Source organism: Lutra lutra, chromosome 14 (genome assembly GCF_902655055.1).
Source record: "Lutra lutra chromosome 14, mLutLut1.2, whole genome shotgun sequence".
Taxonomy (NCBI): domain Eukaryota; kingdom Metazoa; phylum Chordata; class Mammalia; order Carnivora; family Mustelidae; genus Lutra; species Lutra lutra.
Window position 1 is genome coordinate 39,304,901 of NC_062291.1, and position 21,743 is coordinate 39,326,643.

Sequence of the window (21,743 nt, forward strand, 5' to 3'; positions counted from 1 at the left end):
TCAGTTGTTAAGCGTATCGCTTTGGCTCAGGTCATGGTCCTGGGATCCAGCCCTGCATAGGGCTCCTTCTCCGCGGGAGGTCTGTTCTCCCACTCCCACTCCTCCTGCTTGTATTCCCTCCCTGTCTTTGTCAAATAAATAAATAAAATCTTAAAAAAAAAAGGGGGGGGGTCAGTTATGGGTTCCTGGGTGGCTCAGCCGGTTGAGCAGCTGACTCTTGATTCCAGCTCAGGTCATGATCTCAGGGTCAGGAGATGGAACCCTGGTCCATGCTGAGTGTGGGGCCTGTTTAAGATTCTCTCTTGCTCTGCCCCTCCCCCACTATGAGCACGTATGCACGTGCTCTTAAAAAAGAAAAAGGGTCAGAGTTTGGGTTTTAGTTCTGAATTCTCAGGCCATGTTTTCCAGTAAAAATACTGATGGTCACCATAACTGCAAACACACTTAAGAGTGTGTCCTTTGTGCCAGACACCATACTTGGATCTTACATGCAAGATCACTTTGAAACTTCACAATGACCCCATGAGTTAGGTACCACTAAATAGCATTCCTATCTTATAAATGAGGCAGAGAGGTTAGATCATTAGCTCAAGGTCACCAGACAGAAAGGGGAAATTGGGATTTGCATTCTGATACTGTTCATAGAAACCTGGCTCTTAACCACAAGCTGACCCTGACCAGATGGTAAGTCCCACACACACAGGGATTGTCTCTGAGGCCCGCACACCACCTGGCACAGAGCAGCTTAGCAAATTTTCATGGACTTAAATGTCCACTTATGAACACTGTACAGGGAATGCAGGCTAAGTATGGGAGCCTTCTTTCCCCACGATTGTAGGCTTGTGTCTACTCAGGGCCCACCCTTTAGAATCCCAGTCCAAGGGACGGAGGCCAATCAGCAGTGGGAAGTGCGCTGCAGAGGGCCCGGAAGCAGGGGCTGTGCTGGCTGCCGGACTGGTCTCTGAGCTGGAGGTGCCAGACCTCCCACAGGACCCTCAGTTCTGCAGCTATGACCCTAGACAGTGTTGGACACATATTTGCAGGCTTGATCCGCCACGTCTTGGCTCTGCCCCTTTTGTGGAAGAATTGTTTTTAGTTGCATTGGTATCTGATATACCTGTTTTATTTACTGCTGCTTTTAGTACCTAGAATATAGTAGGCCTTTATTTGCTGAATGAACTTCAGAACAGAACAGAACAAGGCGAGGCACTTGACCCCAGCTAGGTGGCACTTCCAGGAGGCTCTGCACTGTGTCCCACTGGGCTTGGATTAGCTACATGATGGGGGCGGGGAGGGGCACAGTGCTCACTGCTGACTTCTAGCACCTAAGAGGTGGGCTTGTGGCCGGGGACACTAATTACTGTAGGAGTTGGAGCACATATGTATCCCAGTCACTCTGCTCCATAACCCATAGGGATGAACTGCTACCGCTATATGCAGTTACGTTTTCCTCCTTTCAGTTTTCCTAAAAAAGTAGTGTTCTGTCAAGAGGCAACCAAAATTCAAGAAAAATAATCATTATGTGGTGTCAGGTTCAATCAGACATGAATCAATGTGAATACCCATGGATAAACCCTGAAACAGAAGCACAGCACTGTAATGTGACTCCAACACTGACACGGGAAGATTCCAGAAGGTCTCACCCACAACCAAAGAGCTGAAAAAGCAGGGGGCTGTAACTGAGTCGATCGCTACTTGAATCCCTTTGTACAAAAGATGTAAAAAAAGCAAAGGATTAGACAGTATCACTAGTCAGAAATATGAATTTGTTAATGCATGAGACCATTTAAATCCATTATTTCTTCCCCAACAGGCCTATAGTAAAATCCCAACCTCCTACGGGGCTTCCTCTCAAGAAGACACTGCTCTCTGGATCTGGCTTGCATAAAACTAATGCCAGGGCAGCAGGTCACTCCATCGGGGGAGTTTGCGCACCCACCGAGGGCACACATCCATCAGGGAGCACAGAGTAGGGCCCACCAGCCAACGCCACCTATGCTAGGGGTCCCTGCAGGGCTGCCACAGTGATGAGGATCCATGGTCTCTGACTGGGTGGTGCGTTGCTTCACGTAAGCCTTCTGTCTCCGCAGTGCTACATGCTGATTGATCCCAGGCCCCTGCCTACATGTAGCACCATCACACGCCGCTCATCCAGGCACCCAGAGTCCTTGCTCAAGCAGCAGGCAGCGCCTGGTGGGGCTGTCTCTATTACTCACAGCCCCGCACATCCGCTCCCCTCTCCACTTCAGAGACATGTCACACAGAGGAAGGTGGGTGCTGGTGCTCCCTCCCACTTGGGGAGACCACCCTCCCACGGCCCTCATGTGTCTTCTTGCAGTTCTGGATCTGAGCAGACCCAAGGCTAACTCCCCAGGCAGGTTTTTGGGAAGGCAGCTGTGGCACTCTGTGGCTCTTGGCTGGTTGTATGAGGGAAGCAAGGCCTGTGCTGAGGTTTCAGATGGCACCCCTGGGTAAGTCTGTTAACAGGCTTCATCTGTGTTAGAACCAGGCTAGCTCAGTTCAGAGATAAGGGGAGTGGATATGGGAGAGGGTGGAAGATGAAAAAGTGACTTTTTCACCTTAAGAGAACTTCCTAAGTCAACCTCATGGGTACAGGGCCACGTCCTCAGGGCCAAACTAATTTTAACAGAATTTAAACCAGAGAAGGGCCAAAGGTTCAGGTAAAGAATTCTGGATTCAGGATCGCATCAGGATGTGAGAGAAAGCATTCATCCTGAGAGACCCCACAGTTGATGGTTACATGAAGTGCCTTAGCAGCATTAACTCAGAACTTTCAGGAATCAGCTAGAGATGTCCGAAGTAAAGCGTGATTCTGTGTACTACAACTTGAATTGTGAGTGCCTGCCCTACTCCCTCCCGACCCTGCATCCACCTCTTTAATCAGCCAAACCATCTTCTCCCTCAATAATAAACTCACATCTCTTCAGTCTGCACTGCTGTTTATTCCAGAGGCTGGATATGAAGAGAGAAATTAGCAATGTTGCTTCAGAAGCAGAGCTTCTCAGGTGCATGGAGCTAGAAGGTAGGGTCAAAGTCCTACTTTCACCATCACCTCTCTCCCAACTAAGCATCCTTGGTTTTCCAAGGCCCCCTGGCAAAGAAGGAAGAGCCAGGGCAGTGGGACTTGGCTCTGGATAGGAGAGGGAAGGGCAGGCTTCACGGAACATTCTACAGATGGAGTAGTGAGCAGCAGCCATACTACTTCTCTTGTGACCTTGGCCCAATCTTATGGAGCAAATTCAGTACAAAGCATCACGGTCTCTGGCAGCAAAACCTTTCTGCTCAGATAAGCTATGTACATTTCTTTCTTCTGTTGCACAAAACCCCATCACAAACCTTGCGGGGTCCTCCTGGGATACCCTGCGAGCGCTCCTCCAGGCCTGACACGTGCTCTCAGTTGTTAGATTTAATCTTTTGGAACCTGCTACTGCCAAATGGGGTACACCGCCAGCTCTAGCTCCCTCTCCACCACCACCTGGGCCTCCTCCCTTCCTGTCTGGGTGCCCCTTTCACCCCTGCCTGTACCCAGAAGGGCCTTACCCCACCTCTGCCCCCAGGCACATTTTAGCCCATAGCTCTGCACCTGCCCTGCTTGCTCTGTGGCTATGGGAGGCAGGGCCCCTGCATGGATACCTCAGTGGGTGTGGTCACCGCCCAGGCAATGCAGGGGCCTGGACCAGCTTCACCCCATTACCTCCACGCACACTGATAGTCCCCATCGCAGTGGGCTCCAAACTCTGGCAAGACTTCTATCAGCCATGAAGAATGGGTCCCACTCTTGTCACAAAGGCATGGTCCACCCATGGAGGTCAGAGGTAGACAAAAACAATGGGGTATGGGGCGCCTGGGTGGCTCAGTGGGTTAAAGCCTCTGCCTTCAGCTCAGGTCATGATCCTAGGGTCCTGGGATCAGCAGGGAGCCTGCTTCCCCCTTTCTCTCTGCCTACTTGTGATCTCGGTCTGTCAAATAAATAAATAAAATCTTTAAAACAAAAACAAAAACAAAAACAAAACAATGGGGTGGCCGGAGGCCTCTGTAAAAGATGTTTCAGAGTAGCTTGGGCCTCATGACGGTTTTAGCTCAGTTACAAATCCTAGGCAGTCCCATCTGCTTAATCAGTTTTTCCGGTGATACTTCAATGCTGGCTTTCTTGGTTTCTATAGCCTCTTGCTTTCAAATTTCAAAAGTAAAGCCAAAATAATAACAATTCCAAACTCTTCAAACTGACTAAATAAATAATAGTGATAATATTTACATGAGTAGGCCATGTTGAGAGATTCAAGCATGACCAAGCAACAGAAAAACCAGAACAGGCCCTGGTCTCGGGCCTTACAGCTGGCTCTGGATCATGGTGGGATACTCCGGAAAGCTGATGGTTGGAAGGGTGAGCTGAGAATGAGCAAAGATGCCTGGCTGGGGCCTCCTGGTGAGGCTAGGGTTTCAAAGAGACAAACCTCAGTTCTCCCAACCAGGCACTGTGGTGTGATCAGGGTCCTGGGTGAGCTGCTCCTGGGGACGTAGAGGCCTTCTCTGCGTGACAGCATTGGGGGGATATCAGGGACTGTCCCAGAGAGCACAACCTCTCTGGGTCAGCTGCCAGTCTCGACCCCTTTCCAGACAGGACAAGGAGCCGAGGTCAGGAATGGTCTCCTCTTCCCTAAACTACGTGACAAGGGGGATGTGGAATTCATTTGTGTCGAAGATCAAGGGTCTCCTGGGAGGGCTTGGGTCCCTGTCGGCCTTGTGTAGCAGCTTGAAGAGCCCAGTTCCAATGTTCATGGGGATCCCCATGATGATGCATTCAGACACTCCTGAAATCAACCAGACAGGGCATTAGATGGCTTTTCACCACACAGGTGGGCTCCCAGCTCTCCTCTCCGTCTGGGCCACAGCTGCTCTGTAGGCTGGCCTTTCAGAGCACTAAACTCAGACAGAGGGATATTGAATGATGCTCACAGAACCCTGACTTTGCCACCCAATGTTTCCTCAGTTTAGGGCCTAGAAGAAAAGCAAACAGGCTGACGATAAGGACAAATGCCTGTGGAAACAGCAGGAGAAACTTGTTCCCTATGCTCAGGGGTCACGGCTGGGTCAAGCTTAACAGCTTACCAGCACCCCTGCGCCTTGGAAACCCACAGCCCTAATGGGAGACACTTGGAAGGCAAGGCCCCTGCAGGGACAGGAGGAATGCAATGGAGCAGATTCTTTCTCCGAACTCCACTCCAGCTTTGGCTCAGACTTCTGGTTCCCTAACAAGCGAGTGCTCGCCTACTCTATTCCAGGCTTTGTGCTATCAGGAGACCAGAGAGACAAACTGCCAAGCTAAAGACCAACGTGGACTGAGGGCTGACTCTGAGTTAACAACAATGGAAAGAGCAAGGAAGGGGAAGATTTCACAGTGCGGGGTGGGGTGACCGTGCCAGGCCACCATCAAGGTGGCAGTGTGCGGGGCTGCAAGGCCCAGCACCTCGATGGCAGGGTTGCAGCGCTGGCCGTAAATTCCACTGTCAAGCACACTCACTCTTACTTTGGCCTTGGCCTTGACCTATTCTTCTGTCCCAATCTCTGCTCCCTTTTTCTTTCCTCTGACTTATCTTAAAAAATGATATAGTAATTTTTCTTTTCCTCTGTCTGCAACCCGTGTCCCTTTTGAAAAGAAGAATTAATCTTAGGAACAAAGCAGCAGCATGTGCCCTGCCCGAGACCTCACCTGGCCAGCACCTGTTTGGCAAATCCACGTAAGACTGGGAGATGAGACAGGAAATGGCCATGAGGAAGCCAACCTCTGGTGATAAGGATGGCAGCCAGGCTGGGAATCCCTGCTTGGGCCCGATGAGTATGTGACCATGGCCTAGCTACTGAGCCCCCTGCGGACTCTCTTCTTGGGCATGTGGTGCAGGATCCAGGGAAGAGCCAGCCGGGCAGCAGGTAGATGGTGATAGCTCTGCCAAGGCCCTTCTCTCCCAGGCCGCCGTCAGAGATGTGCTGGGTGCTGTGGGGAGGCGGCCAGTGCAGGGCGAGACTCGTCAGCCAGCAAGCTAGTTTCCTGTGCAACTTGTGCAAAGGTTTAATACCTGTCCCTATAGACGTGCTGTGCTCAGTGCATGCAAGGTGCTGGGCCTGGCATCTCTCCTTCCCCAGAGGTCATGACAGCAGGGCCACTAAACGCTGCTCCCTCCTGTCAGCCCTGGCACCGTACAGGAGGGGCAGGATCATACTGGCCCACTGCATCTCTAAGGTCTAGAACACTCACTGGTGCCCAGGGTTGATCTTTTCTTCTTTGTCCCCAAAAGCTGTCTCTACTGGCAGAAAAGCCTTCTAGCAGATGAGGGGGGATACAGAGAGCCACAGCCAGGATGTGGAGATAAAAGATATCATTTCCTGGCGATTCACAGACCTGTACCCCTGGGGATAAAAATACATTATATGTTGACTTAAAAAAAATAAATTAATTAATTTAAAAAAAAGATATCATTTCCAATTCTGTGATCTGTGACTTTATGCTCTGCCTACTCAGTTTCCTCACCTCCTGGGAATCCTCAGCCATAATCTCAGCTATAAACCACATAAACCATCTGATGAAAGTCTTAGAAACACCAAACCTACCACACACGGAGTCCTTCTGCCCGAAGTAGGCAGCATCGAAGAGATGGTCAGCTGTCTTCTCAAAGGAGGCCAGCATCAGCACACTTTCTTTCATCTTGGCCAGGCCAAACCTCGTAATGCCCAGGACTTCACCCTGCATTGGGGGAGAAGGAGTCAGGGTTGTACTCACACCACTTACAGAACGCCACAGCAAACCACACCCTCTGCCTCCCCTCAACAGAGTCAGCCCCAATCGGCGAAGCAGCTGTTCAAGTCAGTCTCGGGTCAGGATAGGACCCTCACTGTAATCTGTCCCACTGGCATCCCCTTGAGGGCTACCAGTCACTGACGACAGGGATCCTTACACTCCCAACCACGTGCTGTTGGAACAAGTAGTCATGAACTGAGAGCTAGAATTCAAAATCCAACTTTTAAAGAAGAGAGTACTTCTGAAGATGTTTATTATGGCTCAAAGAATTCCAAACTCAAATAATTTAAAAGCCTCACAACAGGGAAAGAGTTAAGTAAATTTAGGTGCTTTCGTTCAAGCAAACGCTGCACCATCATTAAAAAAGTATATTTATGGGGCACTTGGGTGGCTCAGTTGTTAAGTGTCTGCCTTTAGCTCAGGTCATGATGCCAGGGTCCTGGGACTGAGCACCGCATTGGGCTCCTTGCTCAGCGGGAAGCCTGCTTCTCCCTCTCCCACTCCCCCTGCTTCTGTTCCCTCTCTCCCTATGTCTCTGTCAAAAAAATAAATAAAATCTTAAAAAAAAAAAAAGTATACTTATGGGGCCCCTGGGTGGCTCAGATGGTTGGGTATCTGCCTTTATTACTCACTTATTTATTTTTAAACAATCTTTTTTTTTAAAAAGATTTTATTTATTTGACAGACAGAGATCACAAGTAGGCAGAGAGGCAGGCAGAGAGAGAGGAAGGGAAGCAGGCTCCCTGCTGAGCAGAGAGCCCGATTCAGGGCTTGATCCCAGGACCCTGGGATCATGACCTGAGCCGAAGGCAGAGGCTTTAACCCACTGAGCCACCTAGGCGCCCCTGGGTGTCTGCCTTTAGCTCAGGTCACGATCTCCATCCGGTTCCTGGGATGGAGCCCCACATCGGGTTCCCCGTTCAGTGGGGAGTCTGCATCTCCCTCTCCTTCTGCCTCGCTCAGTGCTTGTGCTCTCTCAAATGAATAAATAAAATCTTTAAAAAAAAAAAAAAGTATATGTATAAAAACCACGTGACATGGAAAATAGGCAAAAAGTTACATGAAATAGGATAAAACCCATAAGCCCACTATTCACTGCAAGTACATAACACAATATGTGCGGAGAGAATAAGACCAGGAGGCAAGACTTAAAAGTGACAGCCTTTACTACAGGGAGGAGGAAACAGGTCATTTCTCTATCTGCTCTGTCATCAGGGACAGGTTCCTATGGGGAGGCACCATGAAAACCTTATGGCACTGCTATGGGGCATGCGTACTACTATGGGGAATGGATACGTTTTGTAGAAAAAGAGAAAGAAAATGACCAACCTCATTTCCCACCTACCCTCCCCTTCAGATCATGTTAAGTTATCCTTTACCTGGAAATGGCTACAGAAATGTGAGGAATGGGTTCAATAGGAAATAAACACCTTGGTTTGCCATGGAAATCCCTGGGCTTTTGGCAATGGCTGGTTTTGCTCTAGGATAACATTTCTAATCAGGACAAAAGTAGTAATGCCTCACCTCCTGTCACAAGGCTGTAAGTTTCATACCAGAGTTTCACCAGAACACCCAGCCCAACCCCATGCTTTGGTCTTTGAGCAATGGGGGCATCCTGTTTTCTTTCTGCGGTGGTCATCACAGCTGCGTGTTCTCTAGGCAGCTGTGAGCTGGCTGGCGTGCCACACCCACCCACGAACCTTATAGGTCATCAGGTCAGAGAGCAGCATCACATGCCTCCTGTCGATGCTCATGCCGTGGTTGACCATCGTGTACTGGATTTCGTTGATGATCGTGGTCCGGGCAGCTTCGATGCCCAGCGTTTTCTCCACCTACAGAGAGCCAGGCTGAGTGCAAGCAGCCTCTTCTGACACGCCGGCCCAAGTCCTCCCCACATCTTCCTCTGCTCAGTGGATTCCCAGCACACTCTAGGCCCTCTGCCAGAAACAGGCTGCTGGGCAATCTTTCGTGCAGACCCAGAGAAAACAGTAGCATTTGTCACACCAGTGTGCTGGGACAACCCTGAGGTGACTCAGGGCATGAATGGTACCTCATAGGTGTTATTGGAGGTGGTGCGGGTGCCCTTCACACCGTGGGTAGCCATGACTGCCCGCAGGTTATCACCCTCCACCAGGAGCTTGTACTTCTCCTTTCCGCTCTGCTCGTCGATGTGGATGACAGCTCTGGAAACCTCTGGGATGCCCTGCACCACCACCTGGACTCAGAGACACAGAAGGCTCAAGGCCCAGTGGGGCCCACGGCCGCCCCCCTCCCCCCATCCTGGTAGCCTCTGATATCATATGGCTGTGAGAACTGGGAACGTCATGCCTGGGTTGTCACCTTGACCAGCCCTGTTTCTCAGTGGGGTTTATCAGGAACATAACAAACCTCAAAGTACCCGTGTGCTGTTAGGGCTTAGGGAGAAAGCACAAGTTCAGGCGGCCGTGCCTCAGTCTACATCAGTTTTACCATAGAACACACAGGAATCTAACATGTAGAGTTTGTGTGGCTGGGCAAAGATGGGAAAAACCTGACTACAGGGGGATGTGGCAAGAAAGAAGAAATGGGCACCCCTCTCAGTCTCTGTAGTGACACAGTCCTCAGGTTTCCTGACACCTGGGTATTTGGGCCACAAGTAAACACAGTCTCTCCACCTACAAATGTCCAGGCATTAGGCTGGGTGGGGCCTCCAAGAGGGAACTTCTGTCTCACCTTGGGGAGATCCTCTTTCAGGAACTGCAGCACATAGTACATGGAGCTCTTGCTGTTCTCTCTAGGGGTGACACACACCACAGCCTCGCCATGAACAGCCACGTCACCAGGCTTCACGCGGAGCTTGGACATGCAGATGGAATAGCGCACGGTCTCAGCGTTCACCTGCAAGGTGACCAGACATGGGCCGCCCACCCAGGATATTACTGACAGGGTTGGAGGCTTTGATTCCAGTGTTTCTTGGCCTTTTTTCATCACTGCCCCGACAAGCCTCATTTTTTCCCTTACTCTTATTCCTCACCATAAAATCCTAACATGCGACATATCGTATATTTGCTTATGTACTGCATAAGTATATCTACTTTACTTATAAACAGAGGAGACTTTCTTCACAACCTCCCCTCACCCTAAACCAACTTTCGCTCCCACTGAAAATGCATGTTGCATTCACAGTAACACACACAGGCTCTGAGGTGGTTCCAGGAGGCAGGGGGCTGGAGAGCAGGACAATTTGTGTTAGTGAAGCCTCCCCTTCACCTGACCTCACCACAACTGCTCATGGGTCACATGCCTGGATGCAACTCAGTCCTGGTTCAAGAGTCACAAGGCACGTGGCCAGAGGTAGGCCAGAGAAGTCCCCAGCCTGGAGACCTGACTGCTCAATTCTGGAATCACAGTCTCTGCACAACACGAACTTGATACTTGAGAGAATGGGCTGAGACACAATGTGGCCAGGATGGGTGCTAACTCCCTGAGAGGAAGAGGAAAGTGCCAGGAAGTTACTCAGTTTGCATCCCTGCCTCAGCTCCTCTGTGAGAAAGGCTGACAATCTCTCGATCTTTACCTGACCGTGAACACCAGTAATACTAAGCCAGACTAGTCCATCCAGCCAAAAACACTGGCAGAGCCAGCCAGGCGCCATGCTGGGGCCCACACATGAGTAAGATATTCCTGCGAGACCCACAGCAAATACTAATTTGTGTCACAGCAAACGGCTATCATGGCCTCACAAAATTCCTGTGTGTCTTTAGGTGGGAATGTGTGTGTCAGGGTCAGGTTCAGAGAGAGAGAATGGGAAGGTACGATAGACTCTTACAAAACAGAAACCCAACAAAGCCTCGCCTCCTCGATGCTTCTCACGCCTGGCTTAGCTCCTGCTCGGCGATCAGCGCCCATCCTGGGACTCACAGAGGATGACCTCCTACCCACATTTAATGAGGTGACTCACTTCTAGTCTCAGAAGTCTGATCCGTTCAAGGGAGAGCTTGACGAGGATAAAGCAATCATCCGGAAGAAACACTTCTTCAATATACTCTGAAATCTGTTGTGTCAGAAGATCAGAACATTACACAGTCACTCTCCCCCTTTCAAAGAGCACATGCTGCTCATTTTGAGGGACCCAGGACAGCATGGCCCCACTGACTAGAAGGCCCACCACAACGAGAGTTTACATATGCGTGCTTGCCACACTGCTGCTCCAAGTGCTCTTGTCACCAAGACGGATTTCTTACCTCTCCCAAGAGGGTTTTCTCGATTCTGCCCTTCACGAGGCGAGCGTAGTCTGCGTCGTCGTCCTTATCCAGCTGTGCCGTGATGATCGGGGTACTGAGAGAAGGCAGGGGCAGTGGTTACAGCCCAGGAAGGAGCCCAAGGGGAGGCCGAGGCACTATAGGAATCCTAGTGCCAAAACCAGCTGCGATTTCTGAAGCACTCACTGGAGGCTTCACATTCTTATCCAGACTTTCTCTGTTTAGAATTCACGTGCAACCGACTCCAGCAGTGAATGAGACGATTTTTGGAACATTCTTCCTGACCAAGTGAACCGACCGACCTCTTCCTCTCTGGTACTAGCAGGTAGTTATTTCAATTCTGTACTGACACTTAATGCTCGTGTATCAGAGCTTCCGCCACCCCTCCGTCCCATCCACATCACCCCCTCTCCAGGTTGACACCTGCCAATCACTTGCACCCAGCTTCTGCCCTCCCTGTCCTGGCTGGTGTCCCCTGGCCATGCACTCCTGGGAGACTAGAGCAGTCGGAGCGGCAGAAGAGCTCCTGCCACCCTGGACGCCCACCAGTGCTGCTCTAGAACGCAGTGCCGTGTTCCCTCATTGGATGCTATCTGTCATAACTCTGGAGGATTCAGATCACAGGTGAATCATCATGAGGTCACAGAATGCCCTGTAATGTAGTTCTATCTTTTCTGGTCTCAGATGACCTATAAATCCTACCACGAAATCACTAGGGAGTCACAGACTGTGACTCACCAGTCAAGCTTAGGCTGGGAATAACATCTGAAATTTAAATTGACACAGACATATTGATACAGTCTTTCCAGTCATTTTTTTTTTTTATGTTTCTTTCTTTCATGTGACTTGTAGCCACAAAGAATGACTGCCTCACTTGTGACTATACCCAGTTTCCACTTGTCTTTTTCTCAATGGGGCTTTTAAACAATCCGGATCTGATGAAGGCAAGCATGCCACCAGAGCTGACAATACCGCCTACTAGACTACCAGCCGTAGTTAGAGAAGCACACGACAGGCAGCAGGAGAACAGAAGGGAGGTGGAGGGAAGCACCTGATAGCCTTGGAAGCATTGATGATCTCTTTGATCCGGGGCACACCCAGGGTAATGTTCATGGAGGCCACACCCGCAAAGTGGAAAGTCTTCAGGGTCATCTGGGTGCCTGGCTCGCCAATGCTCTGGGCACATAGTGCGCCCACCGCAGAACCTGGCTCCATCTGCGCCCTAGAAGGTAAGGGTATGGAAGAAGAGTCCAGTAAAACTGTTGGGAAGAGGCTTCTGATTATCTCTTTTCAACAGAAAAAAATGCAGGTGTTGTCTGGGTCAGGAGGGAGTATGCTATGAGCCAGGCCGTGCTTTGACGGGAAGAACCTGGCATGGATCAGCCAGAGGTGTAGACAGGGGTCGGGTGGGGGTGCCAGAGTCCAAGGGGCCCGATAATGGAAGTGAACGCTGTGTGGCTACTTGTGGTCCGCTTGCAGTGACTGGGCCCAAACACCGATGGCCTGGAGAAGATCCAAGAGCTCTGCTAACAAACGGTGCCAATGGTAGACAGTGTAGCTGGCACCCACAAAGCATACTGGGAGTGACTCCATGGGGTAGATACTCAGAAATGCCTTTGCAATTATTTCCGCATCTTAGAACACCCAGCCTGCCTCCCCACTGGAGCCCCTAAGAAGAGGTGATGGAACCTGCTCGCATGCTGGCACTGGAAATGGAGTGGGCAACAGGAAGGACAGGAGCCCCATACGCCTGCCCCACAGTCTAGGCAAATTAGCATCTGTACCTCATGTACTTGTCCCTACAGGTCTCCAGGAACTTTTCGATTTGGGTGGGAGTGATCCGGTCCAACTGGTACAACACACGGGGCTGGAGGAACAGAAACCAAGTGAGGGGTCAGGCTGTGGGACCCGAGCCCATGAGGGCACCAGAGCCATTGGGGAAGCCAAACACTACCTCTGTGGTGCCATTGTCGTTGATGCCATATTTATCTCTGGTCTTCTTGATCTTCTCGGAAACGCCCTTGACGAAATTTTTTATTTCCTGAAAGATTACACAGCAAACATCGGTTGTGCATCTGTGGGGATTTGGATGGCAGTTTATTTTACAAACTTCGGCGGAGTGATGAGCCCACCAGCCTCACGATGGTTCATGACACCATCTCTGCCCTTTCCACGCAGCCGCCTGCACAGCTAGTGGGAGCCACAGTAGGAGAGGCTGACGTGGACACCTTCTCCTCTGCTCTCCTGGCATACCTGTCGCCTGCATCCTCCCATCCTCCCAGCTTAGAGCGGCTAGAACTTATAAACTCGCAGTTTCTAAACAGGCTTATTTTTGAGGCTTTCTTCTGAAGTTACTGTTAACTGAGCCACCAGATAAGGCATAGCCTTGTAGATGCCATACACATTTCAAACACGTGGTTTCGGCTTGCCTTCATTTCAAAGAAGACACTCCTGAATCCCTACTTCTCTTTCTTTCTCTGACCCTTGCCTCTGCATCACCCCCACTCCCAGTCTTACTTGCCCTTCCCAACAATCAGGACTTGGTAAGGATTCCGGGAAACCAGGCTGGGAATGAAACATCAGGGTGTCTGTGGTCCCCTCTGCATTGCAGAGTAGCACTCTAGGCCCCAGATGGGGACTATATGGAGCAAGGAAGGTGACAAGGACATCATGTGGAGGAAGCATAGGGCAGGGCTAGAAGCCACAGACCTACATTTTCTCGTAATCACTCAAGGGGGTAAAACTTACCTGTTTTATAATTTGTGGTGTATCTCTGACAAAGACAAGCCCTGCAGTCATCCCTGGAGCCAGGATCTAGAACCAGTATCGGCCAGCACTCAAGGAGGACTTATGGAGGAGGTGATGGGCTTTAGAGAGCTATGCCCATCAAAGCCTTGCTCCCAGGGCCTCATGCGTCAAGCACTGTGGGACCGACTCTAAGAGTACTTCCCAGGTGAGCGGATGGCACACGCCATGCAGTGACAGTAATCTTCCAGAAGTCGCTGTGACACAGGCCTGGGGGCTGGCCATCAGCCACTCTAGTTTGATCCAGGGGTGTTTTTTGAGAATATGGAAAAGAGTGGCTAGACTGCACTTCGCCTCAGTAGCCCCCCTGGAAATGTATTTTCCCTCATTGAGTTTGGACACATAACAGTGGCAGTGAGCTTAACGGTCACTCTTGAATGTCAGTGCAGGTACCCAGCTGCTCTGTGTGGCTGGCTGAGGGCAGATCCAAACACGCAGGCAGTCCAAGGGTGGAGGGAATACCGTCATGGCTGCAAAGCTTTAGGAAGTCCTATTTCTTGATTCCAAGGCAGGCTGAGGGACCACAAGGAGAAAACCAACATAACCCCCTACCCAACGTCTAACTCCATCTATATCACATAGCTGAAAATACCTGTTTTGTGTGAAATAAATATTTTAAAGCAGATGGAACCAGCAGCCTACTCTTGGAAAAATAAAACCCTGTGGGTATTCACACAGAGCTTAAAACTTACCAGAACCCAGTTCTACCTTAACCTTGCAATGATAAGTCTCCTTAGTCTCCCATAGACCACCTAGCAAATCCTAGTTACTATGCTTCCTGAAAGCAAAAACCCTAATTCTTAATGTATTTTAAGTAGCCTTAACTTTTAATATACAAATGGTCCAAGGCTCATGGGCGGTTCCCAGCCAGCTGCTGCCTGGCGAGGTGAGGCCTCCCCGTGAGGCGGCACTGCACCAACCCCATCCCTCTAGAGCGGAGGGCACTGATGGGCTCAGGGAGGTCACAGGCTTGGCCAAGGTGGCAGGCCTCTCCCTGAAATCAGATGCTTTCTCTGAACTCTGCTCTTGGGGCGGGGGGTTCGGCAATGTCCTCCTTGCCCACTGGCGATTTCTGTTTCCTTGGAGCTCAGCTAACCAAAGGGCTGCTTGAGGTCCATCATATTCTATCCCTTGCTCATGAGCGTAGCTTTCTTGTGATGACTGCGCTTATGGGCCAACTCTCTTCCTTCTCCTTGAGAAAGTGTGGAGTATGTGAAGGGTACTGTGCCTTTCCACTGTCATTCCACACAGGAAAGGACTTTTATTAATTTACAAGATCTTAAAAGTTTTCAAGAAACTCTCCTTAAAAAAAGCTCTCCGGGTTTACTTACTGGTTGTGAGATGGAGACCACACTTTCAGGTAGTCCGTGACTGCAAACCAGAGGGGGGGTCTAGACTGCAGGGGGCAGTGGGACAATCATTCCTGCACGGCTCTGCTCAACATAGGCACTCTTAGCTGCTGCCGCCTCATCTTCCCTCTGCGTCATTCAGTGCCGAGCCTCTCTGACATTGGTGATTTCCTCCCCCAGCCTACGCATCTAGCTGTGGCTGTGTTCTTTAGGGCAAGCTGCTGATTGGTAGCTGGTCAAGGCTGCCCCACTGCTGGCCCAGCGAAACCACAGCAGGAGCCCAAGGCTGAGCAGACCCAGGGCATTTTCATCTGAGGAACTCTGCACACACGAGTAAAAGAACACGCACCAAAAACCATTCCTCAGCTTAGGGGAACTGGAAAGGAGGTCTTTCAGCTACCACCCAAATGGACATGCTTCCAGTGGCTTTGCTGAAAGGAACAATTTTCCTTACACAAAAGTTAGGGTGAATTTTCTCAAAGTTAGGTTTAAAAAACAAAACAAAACCAAAAAAACACAAAAAAAACCTCACTTTGTAGAAATGAAAACTGAAATAAGCTACTAAGAGTTCGCTTGAATCAACCCATGCATACTAAAAGGGACTCACAACATGGCAACTGGCAGGCAATTAATCACACGGATAACCAGCAGTTACGTTCTAACACTCACTCCACAGCACATCTGCAAGCACAGGCAGTGGCCTCTGGCCGGCCTCAGCTCCGGCACAGGCTGGGGCTGGAGAATACATGAAGGGGTCAGACACATCTGTTCTGGCCCATGATTCTGGACCTGAGTTCATTAGGTGGTGAGTCCCTAGAGGGTATAGACACATTTAGTCATCTTTGAGGCGTGTGACACATATTGAGGGCTAGAAGGAGTGCTCACTGAGGAAGCACACACTGCGGGTCGGGGGCGGGCACCCGTTAAACCCTGTCAAAGGCAAGAAGGGAGCCAGAGTGATGAACAGGGAAGCCATGTGTGCCAGAAGTGGGGCAGAAGCCTGTCGAGTCTGGGGCTGGCCCACAGCCGCACTGCTGCAGACTTCACCCCTAATGCTCAGCATTCCCAGCATGCTCAGTGCAGTACCTCGTTATATTTCTCATAGCCTGTCTCAGTTAAGGTCTTTGAGGATAAACAAAAAAGTAAGTAAGTGAATATAATCACATATAAAAACAAAATCACAATTCTAATGTGTTAAAAAAGAAGAGTAAGGGCGCCTGGGTGGCTCAGTGGGTTAAGCCCCTGCCTTCAGCTCAGTTCATGATCTCAGGGTCCTGGGATCGAGCCCCATGTCAGGCTCTGCTCAGCAAGGAGCCTGCTTCCCCGCCCCCCACACCTGCCTTTCTGCCCACTTGTGATCTTTCTCTGTGTGTCAAATAAATGAATAAAATCTTAAAAAAAAAAAAAAAGTTAAGAAGACAAAACAAAAGGCACTCAGCCCAGCCATACTCTGGATTTTAAACTTACTAAAATCTGGAAGTCTCTTTTTCCCACCTTAACATATAAAAGGGTCAACATATAAAAAGAGTCAAGAGCTTCCTTAACTAAAACATTTAAGTTTCGCTTTACTGCTGTCATTTCTGACATATTGAAAGGGACAGATTCCAGACAATCCTGTGCTGCATCTGAGTCACCAATCGGTACACAAAGGCAACCATTTACTGGTTTTTGTATCCCTTTGCTTTTGATTGTAACCATGATTATAAACAGGAAGGAGCTGCCTGAGCAGGTCAGTGAAATTAAAAAAACAAAAAACCAACAAACTAAAACACCGTAAGAAAGGGGCGTCTGGGTGGCTCAGTGGCTTAAGCCTCTGCCTTCGGTTCAGGTCATGATCTCAGGGTCCTGAGATCGAGCTCTGCACCAGGCTCTGCTCAGCAGGGGGCCAGCTTCCCTCCTCTCTCTGCCCACTTGTGATCTCTCTCCGTGTTAAATAAATAAATAATCTTCAAATAAACAAACAAACAAACAAAAAAATGTTAAGAGGCTATCACGGTAACAGTTCCCTGGAAGAAGGAGGCTGACTAACTCAATAAACTTCGGATCCACATTATGGTAACAGGAAGAGCAATTTATTTATTTATTTATTTATTTACTTACTTACTTACTTATTTTTTCAAGATTTTATTTATTTATTTGACAGAGAGAGAGATCACAAGTAGACAGAGAGGCAGGCAGAGAGAGAGAGAGAGAGAGGGAAGCAGGCTCCCTGCTGAGCAGAGAGCCCGATGCGGGACTCGATCCCAGGACCCTGAGATCATGACCTGGGCCGAAGGCAGCGGCTTAACCCACTGAGCCACCCAGGCGCCCCTATTTTTTTTTTTTTTTAAGATTTTATTTATTTATTTGACAGAGAAATCACAAGTAGGCAGAGAGGCAGGCAGAGAGAGAGGAGGAAGCAGGTTCCCTGCTGAGCAGAAAGCCCGATGTGGGGCTCGAACCCAGGACCTGGGATCATGACCTGAGCCGAAGGCAGCGGCTTAACCCACTGAGCCACCCAGGCGCCCCAGGAAGAGCAATTTAAAACATCACCACTAGAGGCGCTTGGTCAGCTCAGTGGGTAGAGCAGGTGACTCTGGGTTCCAGGCCTGCGTTGGTGTGGAGATTACTTACAAAATTAAATCTTTTTTTTTTTAAATTTTATTTATTTATTTATTCGACAGACAGAGATCACAAGTAGGCAGAGAGGCAGGCAGAGAGAGAGGAAGGGAAGCAGGCTCCGCCAAGCAGAGAGCCTGATGCAGGGCTTGATCCCAGGACCCCGGGATCATGACCTGAGCTGAAGGCAGAGGCTTTAACCTACTGAGCCACCCAGGCGCCCCACAAATTAAATCTTTGAAGAAAAAGTAAACACACCACTAGGAAAAAATCACTAGGGATTCACAACGACTGTGGAAAGAGCTGGTCCCTCAAGATGGGTAAGTAGATAAAGGGGTTGATAGGGACAAGGTTAAAAAAAAAAATCAGTTCTCTAAAGGAGTATTTTTCTAGCAGGGAGACACTCAGGTGAGAGACATACACTAAGGTCATGACATAAATTCTTTATATGTTGGCTGGTGAAATTTTGCCTGGGCCAATCCTGAATTTTTTTTTTTTTTAATAAAATATTTATTTGACAGAGAGATAGGGAGCATGAGCAGGCAGAGCAGCAGGCAGAGGGAGAGGGAGAAGCAGGCTTCCTGTTGAGCAGGGTGCCTGATGTGGGGCTCGATCCCAGGACCCTGGGATCATGACCTGAGACAAAGGCAGACGGTTAATTGATTGAGTCATGCAGGCACCCCAATCCTGACATTTTTAACAAAGAAATACTCTTAATGTCCTCCTCCCCAGCCTGTGCCAACCATCTCTTGGTGATGGCCAAGCTGCTCCGCCACCGCTACCCCCCCGGGAGCAGAACTCACCTGCAGAAAGCTGTCCTGGCAGCAGAGAAACTCAGTTTTCTTCATGATTGATTCAGTGGTCAGGACCAGTTCATTTTTACTTAGCGCAGGCTCACTCTGACACGGGAAGACTGCCTCGAGTATCGAAAGGAGATAGTGTGATGTGTATGGGGGTGACCAAGGGAGAGGGGCAGTATTAAGTGAACGAATTTATAAGAGACAAAATGACTATTCTCAGTGTGAACTTTTACCAACCTATGATTTTTTTTTTTCTTTCAAAACGTATTTTACATCCTACCTTTAGTGTGAAGGTGAAAAGAGGATAACCCCACTCCACCCCACACAAAGACTTAGGGAATAGTGGGCATTGTTCCATTACTCCTCAATCTTCACCCCATCCCAGATTTGTATTAAAAATACATATTGTTGTTTTAAAAAAACCCAAACATTTCAGAAGTGAAAAATCCCATCCCTAAGCTTGTGGGATTTCCCCAAAGTTTTAATGGCTGCATATAACCCTAATACACGGGCAAATCACTACGTATCTGATCTATACTTTACTGATGGTTGCCTTTACTATAAATGATGTTGGAAAAACACTCTTGGCACATTTAGATAATTTCCGTAAGGCAGATTTCTATAAGTGGAACTACCGGGTCAAAAGACACCCACATTAAAATTCAGATCACTATTGTCAAACTACCTTCTGAAAAGGTTATTCTAAATTATACCCCCAGTTAAAATATGTTTTAGTAAAAGTTTAAAGTAAATTTTCTTCTCAACACCCACGGCTTTTAACACTGGAGTGTGACACGCTGCACTAGACAGAGAGAAACCCAAAGCCCTCTTCTGTGCATTTAATCACTACCAGTGCTAGGCTTTGAAACTGAAAAAATATTTTCCCTTAATATTTGGGAAAATTAAGCAGAGCACACAAGAAGAAAAATACTAACTCGGTAGCTGGGTAGAAGTAACTGAGGCATTAACTGTGTGTGAAACTCCAGAGGACACCTGCATTCTAAGAACATATCCTCAGAAACATTCTAACCCCAGATATAATGCTAAATCTTACTTTGATGTTGTCCAGAACTCTTTTGAACTCTAACGGTTCATCTTTTCCCTCCATAGCTGCAGGATCCAAGCCATCTCCTCCGTAAATGAACTGGATAATGTCACCCGTAGAGCTTCGGACAGTCAGATCATACTGTGAGCAAAGATCTTCAAGGGACTTGACAAGCCTTCTCTGAAGGAAAAGAAAGAGAGGAAACAAACTCTCAGTTGCTTTCAGAAGACCAGTCACATGTACAGAGGATGGGATCTGCACACTAAGTTTCAAGGTTACTAGTACTTTTATCAGTTAAACCATTTTAACAAATCTTTTAGGGGTGCCTGGGTGGCTCAGTGGGTTAAGCCTCTGCCTTTGGCTCAAGTCATGATCTCAGGGTCCTGGGACTGAGCCCTGCATTGGGCTCTCTGTTCAGCGGGGAGCCTGCTTCCCCACTCTGCCTGCTTCTCCACCTAACTGTGATCTTTCTGTCAAATAAATAAATTAGATCTTAAAAAAAAGAAAAAAAAAGGAAAAATTTTTAAATAAGTGTCCGACACTCAGAACAACAAGCTCAAAGTGGCCCAACAGCCTGTGCAAGGGGATTTAGAATATGCTCCACAACCTCACGCACCCTAGTGTACTTTTGAGTACATGCAATTTAAGCCCCATCGCCCCCAAAGGACTCTGCAAACACTAGCTGTTTTCCTAGGCTGTTTTGCCTTCCCTCTCTTTCCCTCTAAAGTATAAATTAATGCAACAGCTTTGCATTTCTAAACACAACTTAATCCAGGACCCCTGCGGACTTTAATATGAATTACAGAGGATCAGGTGCAGGCCCTCTTCTGGGACACAGAGGGAAGAAGAGAGAACAGGGACAGCATTGTGTCTGAACCAGCGGGCAGCAGCCATTTCTCAAATCTGCTTAGGGAGAACCTTCCACCAGCGGAGCACTCCAGCTAGCAACGGGATGGTGGCTCAGTGAATTAAAGAGAGTGAAATCTTCCTCCAGGCAACTTCAAAACAAAAATCCCTCATGCCAGAATAAGTTTGTTCTAGGTTAACACAGTGCTCAGGGAAGTCATACTTTCTACTTCAAAAAGGTAAAGTCAGAAAATAAAGTCAAAAGACATTGTGGCAAGAGTGGTGAAAAGCATTTCACAGTCTGTTGGGTTTCTGACAAAAGCAGCACACTCCAAAACTGAAGGGCAATTTCCCACCCAAAGATAATGAGAAGGGAAGTAGATCGATGAGGATATGCACATGCAGGAGAGCATCTGGACACAGCTGCCTACTGACTCGAGTCTGATCCCCCCCCCCCAGCCTTGTTTGGTCTGGCTCCCTCAGCCACATCCCTGCTTTATCAGTCCTGCTCTCCCAGCCTGCAAAGGGCTGTGCTTCTCAAACTGGGGTCCACAGCGGGGAGAGAAGGGACACAAAGCCACAGTGAGGGCATGGCCCACAAGTGGGAAATTTAACTTCATCTGGTGTTATGAGGAAACAAAAATATTGAAAAAATGTAAAAGCAAACACAGATCATAGAGGACAGAATAGAAAATGATAATTAGAGAATGAAAAGAAATCCTCTGCTTGTGGTCTTGTGGAAGAACAAGGCCGGGATGTGTTCTCTCTCCTCTGCCATCCAGGGTATTTTTCACTGCGGCTGGAGAAGCGCAGGCATTGCAAAACCCTCTAGTTTCATTCTGGCCCCCTAAGCCTATTACCCTGGAGCTGTGCGAACAATGGAGAAAGAGCCGTCCCTCCAAGTGGCCAAGGCCTCTGCCAGCACTGGAGTCAGTTCTCGGCATCAGTTAAAATGATGCTAATAACGGTCACACACACAGTTGCCGTGTGATAGGCAGAGTCCTCTCAGTGATCGGGAGGTACTACCATCCATCTTCATGGGGGATGAAGATGGGGATGGTAGTACCTCTTAGGACGCAGAGGCCCAGTGCGGCTCAATGCTGTGTCCCCAGATGCACTTCCAGTACGTTCTCTGCAGAGCTTTGGTGTGTGTGGTTCTGGCCTGATCTAGTTCCCTCGAGGTACACGGATGAAGGGAACACATTACCTTGTTAGGCTATTTATTTCTATGGCACCTGAATTTCT

The 21,743-nt window shown here is 48.9% G+C and overlaps 1 protein-coding gene across 2 annotated transcripts in view; it reads right to left on the minus strand.

Annotated features, from left to right (window-relative positions):
* Positions 1 to 1,745: 1,745 nt before the first annotated feature.
* The window catches only part of POLR3A (RNA polymerase III subunit A), a 51,321-nt gene continuing 31,323 nt past the window's right edge, over positions 1,746 to 21,743 (minus strand). The window contains exons 20-32 of one of the 2 annotated variants that reach the window (XM_047702197.1): positions 19,662 to 19,832; positions 18,611 to 18,724; positions 16,296 to 16,331; positions 13,010 to 13,096; positions 12,840 to 12,922; positions 12,107 to 12,277; positions 11,038 to 11,131; positions 10,755 to 10,847; positions 9,527 to 9,691; positions 8,865 to 9,029; positions 8,515 to 8,646; positions 6,628 to 6,760; positions 1,746 to 4,832 (exon numbers count right to left, since the gene is read on the minus strand). In XM_047702197.1, coding sequence (XP_047558153.1) covers positions 4,684 to 4,832; positions 6,628 to 6,760; positions 8,515 to 8,646; positions 8,865 to 9,029; positions 9,527 to 9,691; positions 10,755 to 10,847; positions 11,038 to 11,131; positions 12,107 to 12,277; positions 12,840 to 12,922; positions 13,010 to 13,096; positions 16,296 to 16,331; positions 18,611 to 18,724; positions 19,662 to 19,832 — 1,593 coding nt within the window. In that variant the 3' untranslated portion in view covers positions 1,746 to 4,683. The remainder of the gene's footprint in view (positions 4,833 to 6,627; positions 6,761 to 8,514; positions 8,647 to 8,864; positions 9,030 to 9,526; positions 9,692 to 10,754; positions 10,848 to 11,037; positions 11,132 to 12,106; positions 12,278 to 12,839; positions 12,923 to 13,009; positions 13,097 to 16,295; positions 16,332 to 18,610; positions 18,725 to 19,661; positions 19,833 to 21,743) is intronic. The other variant, XM_047702198.1, reaches the window with a different exon arrangement.